Source organism: Rhyacophila brunnea, unplaced genomic scaffold, assembly GCF_057557595.1.
Source record: "Rhyacophila brunnea isolate RB1 unplaced genomic scaffold, BYU_Rbru_1.0 scaffold_19, whole genome shotgun sequence".
NCBI lineage: Eukaryota > Metazoa > Arthropoda > Insecta > Trichoptera > Rhyacophilidae > Rhyacophila > Rhyacophila brunnea.
This window is the reverse complement of record NW_028232848.1, coordinates 1,652,110-1,670,160: the sequence shown is the minus strand read 5'-3', so window position 1 is coordinate 1,670,160 and position 18,051 is coordinate 1,652,110. Positions and strand designations below refer to the sequence as shown.

The 18,051-nt window shown below is 30.1% G+C and overlaps 1 protein-coding gene across 1 annotated transcript; it reads left to right on the top strand.

Moving 5' to 3' along the window:
- The first annotated feature begins 1,009 nt into the window (after window positions 1-1,009).
- On the top strand, window positions 1,010-17,795 carry LOC147072631 (acyl-coenzyme A thioesterase 13-like). Its single transcript, XM_085945909.1, has 3 exons — window positions 1,010-1,173; window positions 7,010-7,197; window positions 15,730-17,795. The coding sequence occupies exons 1-3, from the start codon at window positions 1,075-1,077 to the stop codon at window positions 15,938-15,940; spliced, it is 498 nt and encodes a 165-aa protein (XP_085802035.1). The 5' UTR covers window positions 1,010-1,074; the 3' UTR covers window positions 15,941-17,795.
- The last annotated feature ends 256 nt before the right edge of the window (window positions 17,796-18,051 follow it).

Genomic DNA, 18,051 nt, shown 5'->3' with positions numbered 1-18,051 from the left:
TCCGTTGGCTAGGATATAGATAACGAATAGATAGATAGAGAACGAATTCACTAATGTCGACTATTTGCAATTCCTTACGTAAACAAACGAATAAACGTCAGAGTGACAGTTGTTACTTTAAAAATAAAAACAACGAGAAATAATTATATAATTTAGTAACATAAGTTAGAGTGTATATAAATAACCAACGGCACTCCAGTAAGCGGCTCTTTTTCTGGAGTGTGTAATTTAACAAGATAATTATTAAGAGCTAGTCGAAGAATCTATGTTATCACACGTTTTGTTTTTGTTTTGTTACGCCAAAGAAGTATAAGTTCTAATGCGCGTACATAAGTACATGTGCCGATTTTTTTTGTGCTATTAAATATACAAACAAGTGCAGAGAAATGTTAAATTTTGAATGTACCTACGTCATATACACACATTTTCTAAAAAACATATATAAATATGTAAACCTTCCTTAAGGCTATACCTCAGTTGAGGCATGGTCTAAAAAGATCGTGGCTAGGCGATGCGCGGATTATGCAAATGACGCGTGCCGAACGAAATATAATTTGTCATATAAATCCAACATGCATCCATTTAATGTTCTGTTTATTGTTCTATTAGTAACCATAATAATATATTCATTGACATGTTTTCTTTTTCAAGTAAATTGGTAACGTTTTTTAGTCATCTTTATACGATTTAAGAATTAATACCCCTGTCTTCATCACGAAACAAATTTACGTGTTCACAGCTCGACGTTCGCTCTCCGATTGCCAGCGAGTCCAAAATTTCGTCGCACCTATAGTTGAAAATTATTTGCCGCTTCACTGAAGTACCGTCTTAACCTCGTTAAATAAAATATAGTTATCAAACATTTTAAGCGTGAAAAAATAATAGAGAAAAGAAATTATTAGTTTGCTTTTGTGGGATGGCTCCTTCACGCTGTACGTCGATTTATTTATTATGGTTAGTATTATTTACACCAGTCAGAAGCTATATAAGATTTGTCGGTGTTCAATGTTATTCAGAATATTATAATTCGTAATAAGCGTGGTTTAGTTCGTGGTTCGAGAGTTTATAAGCAAAATGTCTAAATTTTCTGCGAGGGCCGGTCGGTTGTTGAAAGCCATCGACTCGTACAAGGACAACTACAAAAGATGGGACACTCTACATGTTTTTAATAGGGTACATAATATTTTAAATAAATTATCTTTTTTTTTTAATATGTGCAGTGACAAAATATATTTATTATAGCCAGGTTCGTTATTAAAACATTGGAATTTCTTACAAACGTATTTAAAAAATATAGAATAACTACAACTTAATTATTACTCATGAATAAGTGTGTGTTGTGTTTAACGAAATTTGTTTCTTTTGAATCTCTTTCGGGAAGGTAGTAAAGTAAGTATGGTAGGTGTTACTATTATAATCGTTCGAGAATTATATTAAATTTGTAAAATAGTATAAATTCAACTGTATTATTTTGTGTATATTAAGAGCGTACTTCAGTGAAACGGCAAATAATTTTCAACAGTAGGTGCGACGAAATTTCTCACTAGTCGCCAATCGGAGGTCGACAGTAGAGGTGTCCGCACGTCAATTTGTTTTGTCATAGCGTCGGAAGAAAATATTCTTAAATCGTGTAAAGAAGACTAAAAAACTTTACTTATGTACATAAAAAATAAAACATGTCAATGAATATACTATTATTATTAGTAATATAATAATAAACATAACATTAAATGGACGCATGTTGGATTTTAATGACAAATTATATTTCGTTCGGCACGCGTCATTTGCACAATCCGCTTATCGCCTAGCCACGATCTTTTTAGACCATGTCTCAACTGAAGTATAAATAGCCTTAATGATAAAATGGCGTATTCTTGAAAAAAGGGTATCCCTTAAGGGTGATGCTTCTACCTTCCAGAGGTACCTAGCGGAAAAATACGAAGCTTGCAATTTGAGACATATTTTGATAATTTACAATTTCAACTGTATTAATTAATAATTACGAGTATGTATCTGAAAACATTAAAAAAAAATATTTTTTGTTTTAAGTCAATGATAAACTTACAAATTATTGTAAACAATGTTATAAAATTTGAATTTGTCACAGGACCGCATATTTATTATTAAACGCGTCATTTGCACAATCCGCGCATCGCCTAGCCACGATCTTTTTAGACCATGCCCCAACTGAAATATAGCCTTAATATAATCTAATTATTTATATGTTTTAATAAATTCGGGGTTAACCTGGTAGAAATTAATTATAATTACTTTGTTAATGTCTATTATGTAGGCGGCTCTCGTGGCGCAGTGCGTAAGGCGCTGGCCTTCTACCGGAGAGTTCTTGGTTCGATTCCCGATGAGGACACAATATTTATGTGTTTTTTTGAAAGCCTGGGTATTTGTGATTGTTCAAAATTACTAAAAACCACCTTGTAGGAAAAAGCAAGGACATGGTTATTAATAATTCTAAAAAAATGTCTATTATGTTGAAGAATCATGTCCGGTAAAAATAAATTCATAATGGGGTTGTAGGTACACATTAAAGGGGAGGAAGGGGAATGGTATTAGTGTGATGATTTGTATTATAAGAAGTGTATTATAGTGGGTTGAGTAGCAGAGAATAAAATATTCCGGAAATCGATTATGTACTACGAATTTTCTGAGAGGGGGGGGGGTAAAATATTCTGTGACAATATGTAACAATTTCAAAAATAGGTGCCAAAAATGATGTGAAGTCATTTATGGACGACCCCTAATGTGTTAGATAATTAAACACTTACAAAGTTATTTAAAACAAGATGAAAATACGACGTTTTTAAATTTTCTGTTGAATTATTATGCTCAATATGCTCAAACTTGTACTTGATAATATTATGAAGTAAATAAAAAACAAACAAACAAATAATATAGAATATTTAAATGTCATTTTATATATATTATAGTATATATTAATAATTTAGTTGCTAGGACCACCCCCTTAGCAACCAATAGTAGTGGACTGGATTACGGATTTCTTCCGAAATAACTTTTCATACAAAACAGATTTAACTGAAAATGAATTCAATTCTGCTTAAATATGGCTAAAAGTATTAAACGAATTCATTGGCATCGTGTTCTGATAATATATTCTAAAAGTTTCAAATGTCTAGTTACTCTAGCTAGTCGGAAATAGGGAATCCAATCCCGAGCCAAATTTCTGATCCCGGGATTTCGGAATTACAATTTGACAATCCCGGGATCCCGGGACTGGTCCCGGGATTGTCATTTTTTTCATTGTTGATATAAAAATTTTATATTTACAAATAACATTGATAAAATCGGTCAAAAATAAATCTAGTATAATTTATACTATTTAAGATATTTTTTGTTGTATACGTTCAATCTTGGAAATACATAAGTTTAATGGAGTAGATAATAGTGTAATATAAATAATAATGTGAATTTAATATGAAATTGCTGTTTCTGATAGTTAAGATTTAATGAATGGGTCAGCGAGATTTAAAATAGTAAAGCAAATCATGGTGTACTTATGGCCTTTTCGCTTCATAAATCTAATTAGTCAGCCAAATATGAAACTGCCGTAAAACGTATGACATCATGATGGAATTACTTTATTAATAGTGCGAAGCATTGTTTTTTCCAATCATTCTCATTTTTATTAATTTATGTGAAAAAATAAAATGAATTGGCATCTTACAAATAGGTATAAATCAAACTTCATTCAAACTCAGTTTATTTATAATGTAGTTATTTGTTATTAAAAGTATTTTTTTGTTAAATTATTGTTTTTATTTTATTTTCAATAAAAATAGGTAAAAAACTCAATCCCGAAAGTTTCGGGATTATGTTTATCAATCCCGGGATTCATAGGTATCGAAAATAGCTCGGGATCCCTAGTCGGGAAGTTAGTTAAAAATCGACTGCAAGATTTGTACTAGATAAACAACCACCGGACAAACAAGAATTTGAGCTAAGAAAAATGTGGTAATATAGACGCGTCAAATCGGGTTGTTATTAGCATTTACGCACCTTCATAGTTTAACGTATAACATCCATCGCTCGTAAAGTGAAAGAAGTGTATTTGAATTCCATTCAGCCCAAATTTTTATAAAATAATTCTAAAAGGGTTCGGGATAATAAATTATCAAAGATATATTTTAGAAATTGACCCCCCAAACCATTTTCCTGTATGTGTGCCTGATTGGAAACAAAAAGAATCTTACATTCTCAAAATATGCCCAAGCTAATGAAATTATTTAATTACACATTTTTATTAGGTTTAAAGTTTATATTAATATAGTGTGATTTCTATTTCTTCTATAAATTCTAATTCACAATAATATAATGTACATAATTTTGGTTCACTTAAATTAATCGTCTACATTTTTTTAAAATTCTGTTTTTTAAAACAATTTTTGATTACTTTATGATTGCAGTCATTTGTTTATCAATATATTAAAAAAATAATATACTGAATTGACTGTACACTCGAATAATTAAATTCTAAGGAAAACAATAAAATATATATTATGTATCCGGTAGGTATTAATTATTAGAGTCCATAGTAATTGATACTCACAATGCAAAACTGTACTAACTATATATATTATTATATTATATTACACTACAAAATAAAATTGTGAAGTCAAAGATCAAGAAAAGCAGTTAAATAATATTAAATAAGTAGGTACTTGGTGATTGTTATCTACATTATGAACATGTGAGACATATTATTGCCTACACATTTATTTTTAATATAATATTTTTTTAGCAGTTGGTATTGTACTAAGAGTTTGGACTGCAATAAAAGCAGGTCTTTTGAACTTTGGTTTTACAATATTTGTTAACTAGAACATCATTTTGTTCTTCTTTATATACGTATTATTGAAATTTTATTACATAATGTTTAAAAAACTTACCAATTAAAAATAAAATCCTAAAAAAAAGTTCGTCCGATTTCACCTCTTTCATTGCCCTGAGTGATTTTATCCTGTGAGCTATCATGCGAATTAATTGTAATAAACACGCTATCCGAAGGTTCAAAATTAAGCTAATAAAAAGCAACCAGGGTCCTATTCTAAGCAAACAAAATTATTTGATCATTAAATGGGGCGGTACGAATAAGTTAAATCGATTCTTCACCCCTTATATTGACGACTAAATTTAATATTGTTGTTTTGGAAATCATATTTTGTGGTGTAGTGGGTTTTCAAGCATAAGTGAGGCGGGTTCGAATCCTACGTTTGGACAATAATTATTAGCGTTTTAAATGTTTGTTTATTTTTTCTTGGATATTACATAATATAAGTATATAATATGTCAGTACTGTCATAGCAAACGGTTATAACTGCTGTTTACACAAATTTATAAGAGAGCAAAAACAATGTTTTGAAATTTTTGAAAAAGTTAGTTTATAAGATATTTTGAAGTATTTTATATCAAAATAAGCAGAATTAACATGCCAATACAAACTTTTAATCATTTATTTTAATAAGATTGTAGTTTTATTGTTATCTTGCATTTTAAGCAGATATATATTTTTGCTATATCAACTTTTTTCACAGTTGGCCAGATTCAGATAAATCTTTTAACGTAACTTTGTGACCAATAAAGTTGTAGCTCTAATATTTTTCCACATCAAAGAATGTAAAATTTGGAACATATTATGGAAGAAAACTTAAAATGTGAAAAAAAAACTCCAGTTATAACCGTCTGCCATCACAGTACCGATGTCTAAGAGTTAACAACAATTAAATTTATAAAAATATGTACGTATTTACGAAAGAAAAAATAAATATGGATTTTTATTCTAAATATTATAGTCTCTTTGGACAATAGCTTGGACTTGAATAGACTATTCAGTGCGAAGAATGCTGCGTTTCTACTCTTCAGTATGCTGGCAAGTTCAAGGTTCATCTCGTTCTTTCAGGAAATGTTGGTTCCCAAGTACTTAAAAAAAAATCGGTGCTTTCAAATGTCGAGTTCACCAAAATATTTCCTAAGCACTCTTAAGTAGGGATTGCAATACCAGTATTCCAGTATTTATCAATACCGAAATACTAGTTTTAAATACTTATCCAAAATACCGGAATTTTCGGTGTTAGGAAAGCACACTCGTTTACGTTTTTGAAAATGAATTATTAGTTATGTGTTGCTAAAATGCAAATATATTGAGTGAATCCAACAGTGGTGAAAAAATAATAAAATAAATTTCATCAAATATATGTTATGGTCGCGATAATAATATTATTTCGAAATAGAAAACATCCGTGACAAAAATGTTCAATTATTCTATAATTATTGATGACTGTACAGCAGCCGGACATATTTTCACTTGATGAACTTTCGAGAGCTTTAGTTAAAATTATCAATATATTCAAATTATTTGTAAAAAATCACTAGTTCTACAATTATGATCAATACACATTTTTAAATGACAACATAATAAATGTAGGTTTTTGCTATTAAATAATATTTTAATAGCTTTATTTATTGATAAGCACCTACTTCTGTTTTTTTAATGTTTAAGAAATACCGGTATTTAATAAGAAATACCGAAAAATCGGTATTGACATTTTCATTCGGTATTGCAAACCCTAATATTATTAATATTAATATTAAAATAACAATAATTTAAAATTTGATGTTTGCGTTTTACGATTTACGATTTATGTTGATTTTTTTTTACAAAGCAGGTAATTAAAATGAATATTTTGCTGTTGATATTATCTTTTTGATGATTTCAGTGATGATGGAATTGAATTGACATAATATATATAATTACATCCTGCAGCAGGAGACTGGATTTTTGCATAGCATTTTTGCGATCTGTGAATAGCACTCGGACGTAGATTTTTATATCTTTAGGCACAATATATCATTTATTTGGCGGAGCAAAACCATCTGTCCATATCCATCGTTTGCGTACATTAAATAACTCTTTTGGATAATTTAAATAGATAAATATACTATATTATACCCTTATTGACAGTATATTTTGTTTCAGGTAAATATAAAAGAAGCAGCTGGAAACGGAGTATTCAAAGGTTCATTCCAAGTGACTGAAGACATCACAAACGTGGCGAAAAGTCTACATGGTGGTTTCACATCATCGGTGATAGATGCTTTCTCAATTTTTGGATATGCCCAACATTCTAAAGGTCAACTAGCATGGACCACAGATATGAATATCCTGTAAGACTTTTGATATTTTTTTGTTTATTATTATTTTTCTACTTCTAATATTGCCTTCTTCGAATATATGTACCTACGTGGTTTAGAAAAACTTAATTTTTTATATGAAAAAAAAATTACATCTGGATACAAATGCACATCTTTGACTATCCGGGTTAAGTGCTTTTACTCGTTAAACTACCGATCAATCTATAATCCTCGCAAAGTAATTCTACAACCGGAACTATTTTGAAATTTTATCGTCTCCATTTCCAAAAGACATCCAGATCGAATTGACAACATATTGATAATATATTGTCATAGTGGCGAGGGGTGGAGGTAGGCTGTTAAGTTCCGACATAAATAGTGCTCACTAAACTTTGTCAGTCATACTTTATATGTTTTCATTACAATAAGAATACATATTTCAGATGTTACTGATTTATTTAAATTCAATTAAACCCTGCCTCAACCACACCATTATAGTTTAGGTATTCTATGAGTGATACGCCAAAAATAGTGTACATTTTTCAGTCATACTTATTTGTATTCGTTGAATTCAGAATACATATTACAATAATATAGTGTTGTTTTTTTTTAAATTCATTAAGAACTGCCTAACCAAACCATAAAATATGAAAACATATTCTTCTTTCTAATATCAAAAATTATGTATGAATAATTAATGACATAATTTTGGATAATTCTCACTATTATTATTTACTACTTATTAATTACTATTACTATTAATATTTTTCACTATTATTGACTATGGTTTTGATTAGGCAGGGATTAGTTGAATTTTTAAAACTTACAAACACTATCTACACATTGTATTCTTTTAAGTCAATGAAAACAATTAAGTTTGACTGAAAAAGTTTAGTTTTTATTATTTATGTCAGATTTGACAGCCTACCTCCACACTTCGTCACTGATGTGTAAGATGCAATGTGATAAAATTAGAAATATCAAGGTGTTGACTATTTATTTTAAATGCACAAATCTTTACGTAAATATTTTTGTGACTTCTATTATTGAGTATTTAATTCATTATTATTTTACGACTCAACTTTTGCATAATATTTTGAATTTCAAACTTTGCACTTATGCATGTCATAGGTTTTGTTGTTACAAAAAATACTGCAAAAAAATATACAGAATTTTACCAAGTTTTCACCAATTCCCTAATCTTGACTGAAAATGCTATTCCCGAAATTTTGAGATAAATTTTTCCCGAGTTTGTAAGGATGTGAGAAATAATCAAACATATTATAAGGGTGTGAGGCATATACAAGTTTAGGAACTCCTGATTTACACGATGGTCATGTACAAATTTACAAGTTGAATACACACAATACACAGCTACCAGCTTATAAAGTTACATGGAAATCGGATAGTTTTTTTTAAATGCGCATCAATATTATAAATAACAAGTATCTAATAATCAGTCGCTCAGAACACAGCTGATATGATTGATTTTGACCGATCTAATCTGGATATTTTTTGCCTCTGTTATGCACTTGTTTATTGTTGATACATCCTGTTTTCGAAAAAAACTACATTCGTGAGTTTTTATTTTTTAGTCGAGACAAAAATCTAATTTTCAAACAACTTTTGTTTATTTGGTGATCAATTTTGACAGGTGATATGTTAGGGTATAAAAATGATGCATTTCAAAGGTGGAATACGACATGCAGTTAGATACGATCTATTGAAATCTAAATCAATCTACGACATATTATATTATATGCTAGAATGAATTCGTACATTGTTTATAATCTACCCTAGCAGATAAAGTAGGTATTATATTTCATTAATACGATGTAGATATTTCGAATTGGCAAGCAATTGTATGCCTTATTTATTATGTATTTACCGATAAAAAAATGAAGCAGTCAGAGCTCCAAATAAAAAAAACAAAAAAAAAAAGTTTGGAATTTGAGGACGATCGGTCAAACTCTTCATGTTCAAACACGCGCATCAAAATCATTTTACTCCCTACTTCAATTATAGTTTGTCAATTTATGGCTACGGCCGTATGTTGTAGCTTAACCACTGGGGAATGACAAAAGAAATGGCGTATTTCAAAAAAAAAACGCTACCTTATTCTTAGATCAATAATTATTATAAAGCAATCATTATTCGTAAGATGCTTATCACACTTGAATGGTCAAAGATATAGCTTATAGTAAATATCTTTAGAATTATCTTCGAATGTGTTAATCTTGCCGAATTTTTGAATAATAAAATGCCTAATTCTTGTCAAATTTGGGATCACAGAGATTATCAATATAATTTTTTATCGTAAATATTTTACTAAAATTATATCGTCATACATTATACTAATGGTTTAAAAATTAATAAATGTAAAAATTTTTAACACCACTGCACATTCATGTACTGAAATATGACTATATTCTAAAACATTAGAGCGAGAGGTTTAAAAGAATACTATTTTATGTAAAAAAAAAATACTTTATGCAGTCATTAAATATTTAAAATAAATATAAAGGATAATAAGGCTTCAAAATTATATAAATAGATTATCTCCAACGTTTACGGCATGCCCAGGATCATGCTTTGAAAATAGAAAAAGCTCCATTTTGACCCACGCTGAGCACGTCCGCCCTTAAATGTAGCTGTTAATCAATTCAAAAATATACCACTTTGATTTTAAACCAAAATTTTCCTGAATTTTGTTTAAAATTTCGCTGTTCTCAGTTTGAATTTATGTAACGATTAAAAAAAGTATATTTCTTTTATGGCTGATTCATAAGCAGTTGGTTTTTAAATACTGCATAATATAAAAAGGTTAAATTTATATTTTATGTTTGTGATTTTTATGGAAATTTGTATTTAAAATCAACTAAAAATAATGTAGGTATATTGTTTTTTAATTTACTGTAAAAAAACAACTAGCTATTGCCGGTTGTTCTGCTAAAGATTCAGATTTTTCAAACAACCTTCTAATATTAAATATCCGGTAGTATTCATTGCAGGATATGCGTAAAATTCAATTCGCAGTTGTATTTGTTAATTTTGTTTGTTAATTCAAAATATTAAAAATAACGTGGATTCAACAACACTAGTGATTTTATGTATGTAAAAATGTTCATTTTATTATCAGTAATAACCGGTGATTGTCGGCCGTCGTATCAAAGTCAGTTTTGTTTCTTGGAGCAAGCTTGCAGACTAAATTATTATTGTGTGACATTTGGAAATAATATAACAATCGAGTGATATTGAAAATATTTTGATTCGTACAATTATAAAATAATCATTATAAATCAAAAATATAGACTACCACTCCACCTGGCTTTCATTGATTATAAAATGCATTCGATTCTATTAAAAAACCTCAATTATAAATCCCGTATTTATACACAGGGCTAGAAATGGACCGGAGCGTACCGAGGCGCCGTTTCGGTTAGTGAAATCGGCAAAATTATCACTGTTTCGTGGAAAAAATAATTTTACAATCTGAGCTAGATTATCTGAGGCCATTTAACAAAAATCAAACACACTTATTTTTATAAAATACACATAACATTAGGTAACTATGACGGTACTTCAGTGAAACGGCAAATAATTTTCAACTATAGGTGCGAAGAAATTTCCGACTGGCTGGCAATCGGAGAGCGAAAGTCGAGCTGTGAACACGTCAATTTGTTTTGTGATGGCGACGGGGGAATTAATTCTTAAATGTGTAAAGATGACTAAAAAACGTTACCCATTTACTTGAAAAAGAAAACATGTCAATGAATATATTATTATTATTAGTAATAAAACAATAAACATAACATTAAATGGACGCATGTTGACTTTCTATGACAAATTATGTTTTGTTCCGCACGCGACATTTGCACAATCTTCGCGTCTCGTAGTCACGATCGTTTTCAGCTGAAGTGTAGCCTTAATATTTACATTTAGAGCGCTGCTTGTGCTTGCACAATAAAAGAATTAATAGGGGCTAGCCTGCGTAAAGTTCCATAACCCGTTTGCATGTTTCTTATTTGCAAAGGTATCCGGCAAGGCAACACGATCTCACCCAAGTTATTCACCACTACTCTGGAAGATCTATTCAGGTGACATGACTAGGAGAAATGTAGAATCGCCATTAACACCGAATACGTTGATTACTTCAGCTTTGCAGACGATATTGTTGTCTTTACAAACGACTCAGGAGACCTTCAGAATAGGATGCAGGAACTTTCAAATGAAATCGCAACGTAGATATTTAAAGATAAATATCTCAAATACAAAAATGATGACAACCTGCTCTGTTGCACCAAAAGCGATTCTCATCATTGGCACTTAAATCGAGCGCGTCAACAACACGTTAATCTTGGAAAATAAGTGTTTAATAATCTAAATAATTTACGTATTATTGAAAACTTGGCACTTAAATCGAGTAAGTAAACAATACTTTAATCATGGGAAATAAGTGTTTAATAATCTTAATTTAAGTATTATTGAAAACGTTCATTATATTATTAGTGCTTCGTCATGGGTTTGGGTTGAAATATCAAATGTTGAAATCCCGAAAGCCTAAATCCCGAAAACTAAAATCCCGAATGGCCAAAATTACGAAAGTTGAAATCCCGAATGCAGAAGTCCTAAAAGCTGGAATCTCCAACGCCGAAATACCGAAAAATAAAATATGTAAAAATAGAATATGTAAAAGCCATTCAATTACAAAGTCAAATTTGGTAGATAACTTTAAAACGGTTATTAAACTACTTATCTCTATCGACACTGATCTGCTTGGCTTCAGCTATGTTAACTGTATTGTAGTTTTATTGGCAATATCGCTTCATATGGAAGGCGGTTACATGTAAGTTATACGTTAGTTATAAATAGTACGTATGCAGTTCATCGTGGGACACTTGTGTCGCTAGATTTCAAAATCAGCCAAGTCCATAATATACGAATAGGAGAAAAACAGATTTTTGTTTTCTCAAATATACAGTCACAAGGGTGAAAGTTTATATTATTCGAGTATAGAATATTTAAAATTAACGAATTCTACGTTTTGATAATGCAGAAATGTTAGAAAGCAGTAGTTCTTCAGCAATTCACATACATGACTTCGTATAACATTTTATCAAATGACGAGTTCTTCGTTGAACATTTCACCGTGGATTACATTTATTTGTACGTATCTTACAAAATACGGCGATAGTTTGCAAATAGTACTGTTCCAATTAGATTAACCCTAACCAAACCTAACCTTACCTAGTAAAGACATCTCATAAAATTCGCTACATGTTGTAGCATACGTATAAATATACTCCACGGCGAAATGTTCAACGAAGAAATCGTCATTTGATTAAATATTACACGAACTCATGTTTCACGTACTGCGGCGCACGAATAAGTGTCCTGCGGTGAACTGTTTATGTACAAATTTCCGGATACGATGGAAGGCACACGTTCATGCGACCACTTTTATTGTGATTGTGTAGATTGCAGGTAGCATAGCCTGAATTTTTAGTAATAACAATCCTTAGTAATGAGCCAAAGTGCTGAGTGTCGACATATTATAGATAAGTAATTTACCTATATACAAGGGATATTCCATAATATTTTATTTTTCGGGATTTCACCGCTTGGGATTCCAGCTTTTGGGATTTCGGTATTCGGATTTTCACCTTTCAGGATTTCGGCCTTCAGGATTTCATCTGGCACCCCTTCGTCACAAAATCGAAACGAAACCTTTTTCTTTAAATTATATTTGACTAGGTTACATAGATTTTGACTTGAATCGTATTCTAGGTAAATGAATAAACACGTGTTCCGAGATTTACATATTGCTCAAGGCCCACTGTAGTCAGGCCATGACACGAAACTTTAAATTTCGTTCGTAATGCTAGTTATTCCTCACACTTAAAGTGCATAATATATTATGATAAATACTTACTGTTTGTAAAATTGACAATTGTGTAATATGGAAATATACATTTCGTCACTGTTCTGGCAGAAGACACTAATTCGAAAAAATGACATATTGAGTTAGTTAAAACCAAAATGTTCTTTATTTCAAACTTTACCGTCTGGAAACATTCTTAATAAATAAACAGTCTTTATTTCAAAGTCATCCTTTTTACGATTACTTAATAAACTCACATGATAGACCATTTCAAACATTTTAACAACTTCAAAGTCAAATTACTCAAAACGAGCATTCTCCAGTTAGTGTGTACTTCCAGAACAGAGACGATATTATGGTAATAAGTTATTGATATGAATATCTTCATTATGTATGGCTAACACCATATGAGGCGTCTAATTCCAAAAAGCGATAAGTCCACATTTGGTCAAAATCGAGAAAAAAATACGCACGTATTCTTTGTATAATTTTACACAATATGTATTGATCTATAAATTCCAAAACGCGACATAACCCCTACGAAAAAAAATATTTTAAGTCTCGATTTCTTACAAAAAGCGCCAAGTCCGTGTTTCATATTATTTTAAGCTTGGTTGATTTCGCGCGTGTTTAAGTCAACCAATAAGGGAACGTTCAATATTGAAAAGGGCGTCTCCCATGCTGTAGCATCTGGTAAACTCATGACAGTGCCACGGAAATATGTGCCTTATGCGGAGTAAATTAAAAAGTGAGCTACAAATAGCGCTACGTCCAATTTTATTTTGCCTATATTTATTACATTTAAGAGTTTATTGGCTGAAACAAATTGCCATTTGGTTCTAATTTTGACATAGAATACAACGGAAAAAATAATCTCACGTTAAAACAAATAATTGAAGCTTGAAACATAAAAACGTTGTTTCCCGAAAATATTGAATTGTGGACTTGTCGCTTTTTGTAATAAGACGCCTCATATCAGGTTGGGGCACTGAATTGTGAGTTACGATGGTAGTGATAAAATTATCTTCAAATGCAATGGGGAAACCCGTTAGCAATACATAAGTTAAGATTTTAGATTGCATTGTTCGTTCTAATTATTATGCTTTATTTCAATATGCGACAATCATAATTTTCTACAAACACTTTGACTGGCACTTTTGATTGAAGTTTACAGTTTCGTGTCACGGCCAGACTATATAGTACGCCGTATGGCTTAAATCATGCCATACAAAACTGATTTCAATATTATTATATAAGTACCTACGTTTTATGACTGTTTGTACCATTAGACTCTCCCTTAAATAAAAAAAAAGTCATTATTTGCCTTTGGCAAGCAAGTTACCATATCTGTCTTATTATTGCTATCGATCTTGATTCCGATTGTTGATAAATATTATATATACAACGCAATTAAACAACAAAAAGTGGAATTCTGAAATTTAAAAATTCATTAAAATAAAACGAGTTGCACCAAGGTTACTTTAAAGCACTCACTAACAATATTTAAAAAATATATTAATGTATAATATATAAGACAATGATTCACAATAATTATGAAACTCTTAATGACAACTAAAACATATTGTAACGATTTTATTTTGGATACAATTGATTCAATATTATAATTGTTAGTATTATTATTAGCTTAGTTAAATCACTGTTTGATGAATGCATCTCCACGCTGATTCCATTCCTTTTTATTTGTGGGTGTAAATTGTCACGTATTTTGCTGAACATAACTATAATATTATCGTCTAGTAACAGAACTATGCCCTTATTTTATGTAAAAAATGTTATGTGATAAAACTCAATTAAATGATGTCATTATAGTCATTAGTCGAGATCGATTCACGGTTGGATGAAGTCCTTCCCATAGTTCCCTCCGCTCTTCTCGGTCCCTAGTTCTTCGTTGCCACATACATCCACAGAACTTTATGAGTTCATCTAAATTTGCACTGCAGGCAACTCTCTCGCTGTGCATGGAACAAATTTATTATAAATATATTTTTTCTGATTTGATTGGAATTTACAATATTTGAGAGTAATAAAATAGCACATTAAATATTTTACTATGATTGATATAACCTCAAACAATGGAATGATTCAATCGAGTCACCCTACCTATTGTAACAATGCTAAAATTATATTCGATATACTTACATAAAAAGGATTTCAAATACACACATTTCTATTTTTTTTAGAAAAATCGACGTTTTTTTATATGATGAAACTAAGAATTATTAAAAAAATATATTAATACATATTTTTTTTATTGATAAACATAATCATAAAATAATATACGATGTAATCCTTTAATCTTTTTAGTGTTTTTAGATATACTTAGATTAAATAATATTTAGACTCGTAAATTATTGATAACTTGTCTGAACGAGCTTCATATTTTTCCGATATGTGCCTCTAAAATGCCGACCTGCTGATCTGTTAATTATTATTTAATTACCACATTTAAATATCATGTTAATTATATCTAATGGCCAGTCGCGGTGTGAGCACTAAATAAGTTAATATAAAAATGGTGTAACATTAATAATAATTGTTTGCTGTTATGATTATCTGGTTAATTTTCTTAACGTAATTTACATCTGGCGATAATTATTTATTTATTTGACATGGTTAACTGTTAATTTTTTGTTTACTTTATTCCAATTTTTCTTTTTTTCAAGTTATCTCAATCCTGGACTAGTGGGTGATGAAATTAGCGTCGAAGTCAAACCTTTCAAGCTATCCGGAACCAGAGCTGTCATGGAGTGCATGCTTATCAACCAAACAAGCGGAAAACCCGTTGCAAGAGGAACAGTTGGATTATCTGTTCCACCAGAACACATCATGTTCCTGAAGACTCTGCCGTTTGACTCAACGGTGAAGGACGAATAATGATCAATGTAAATAAATAATATGTCCGTACACCGTATCAGTTCAGTGTCCGTATTGTCTTGACGTCTTTAATTTAATATTGCGTACATAACACTATGTTATTAACAAAATTATATTAAATACTAAAACTTTAATTATAGACTAATACTATACATATTGATGATCAAGAATGAATTTGTATTTTGGAAATAAAACTACGTTAGTCGTTGGTAGCGTAAATCGACTGTAGAAAAAATAACTCTTCGCTTCGTCCCCCACGCCCCTCAGAAGATGGTTACTTAAACCCTGACGGCTAAAATTATTAAACACGGAACATGCTTTGGCTACTGATTCTCTGAATGCTGGTTGTCCAAATTAGAAAGAAAATTTATTTGTCAAAGTAACTGAATCCAAAAGATTCAAACAATTTTACTTTTCTGAAAATTATGTAATTACAATAATAAAACTAAAGAAGTAATAATAACAGACGAACAATTCGTCGCACAAAATGTAGGCTACTGAACGTAAAATGAAAATAATCGGCGCGCGTAAGTAATTTGGGCGGAGCGCGTGCCGCGGGCGGGCTGCGCGTCTATAGTTATTCTACGTCTATTTTTCGTAACGCTTTTACGTCGGAGATCATGAGTAAAACATGTTCCATATTAAAAATGTGAGACCAAAATTTGTTACAAAATATTGTAAAATATCAAGATACTCGTAGCATAATCTACGAGGAGGTGTTCGATTTTTAGGTAAACGAACATAAAAACAATAAGGATAAATAAATTTTAAATATGGAACATTATTGGAAACAAGTGAAATGATTTTTTCTGTCAAATAAATGAATCGATTACAACAAAAATGTTCATATTGATTGTAAATCTTTCTTCCATCTGAATGGAAGGCAGTTATAAAATTCTACAATTTTATTAAAATTAATAGTTTTTATTGCAATTCTCTTAGTGTTTTATGACGATTCAAATATATATATAGTGATTATTAAATAATTATAGTTGCGTACATGGAGGCTTTTATAAAAACTAAAGCAAACTGTGAATGTCATAAAAGGTGAGGAATAAATACGATTTAATTACAAGTGATACATTTATTGCGAATTAAATTAATTTGACATGGAACTTTCCAACGACAGATCAATTGATATACATTTTTTGAATACCCACAGAATATATTATTGTGTATTTGATATCTCTTTAATGCTATCAATGAAATTATATTATAATATTGAGTCCAAACCACAGAGAAAAAGAAACCTGCTTTAAATTATAGGTACTATTGACTCATTTCGACTCAAAATGGTAACTAGACCTTATATTACTTCCGATAAATTTATTCATCAAGTTTGTCGACCTTCAAGACACAAAAATTATGTAAAAAAAGTTTTTTGATTGCTATAACATTTAATTATTTTGAATAATAATTATTCATGTTGTTAAATACGTCAATTTATAAAACTTTTTGTTAATTTTTGGTACTTAAGTAGTTAATTTTAGTCACAGAGGTCAATATAACCATAAAAAATAACATAGTTAGAAGTAGACCAACCAAAAATTTGAATGGCGATTTCACAAATGGCTAAACTTGACAGAAATTATGTATAAATAAAACGCATATCTCTGAAGACGTCTGCCAAAAAAAACAAGTTATTTTTCAACATGTACTTGATTCAGACCAAGGAACAAATGAATACCAACCATTTCTCGTAAAAAGTCTATTTCACTTTCCATTCTGTGGATATATTTAAAAAAAATGTAAACATTATTTAATTGGTTATTTAGGTATTAAAGTACGCAAATTAACTACTATATATTATAATTATTTTGTTATACACCTACCTACTAATAATGGTCAGTTTGGCAAAAAATATTATATTATTTATTCCCATTTTTACAACGTTTTTCTTAGGTCGTATTCTTATTTGTCCGGTACAAATCTTGCAATAGATTTTTAACTAACTTCCCGACTAGCTAGACATTTGAAACTTTTATATCATATCAGATCATCAATGCATTTTTTTAATACTTTTAGCAATCTTTAAGGAGAATTGAATTCATTTTTAGTTAATTCTGTTTTGTATGAAAAGTTATTTCGATACCATTATTGGTTGCTACGGG

What these genes read in the sequence shown, in the direction of transcription:
- LOC147072631 (XM_085945909.1), top strand. Translation starts at nt 1,075, where the DNA reads ATGTCTAAATTTTCTGCGAGGGCCGGTCGGTTGTTGAAAGCCATCGAC. An exon ending in CTCTACATGTTTTTAATAGG is followed by an intron (nt 1,174 to 7,009) that starts GTACATAATATT and finishes ATTTTGTTTCAG; the next exon opens with GTAAATATAAAAGAAGCAGC. An exon ending in ACCACAGATATGAATATCCT is followed by an intron (nt 7,198 to 15,729) that starts GTAAGACTTTTG and finishes CTTTTTTTCAAG; the next exon opens with TTATCTCAATCCTGGACTAG.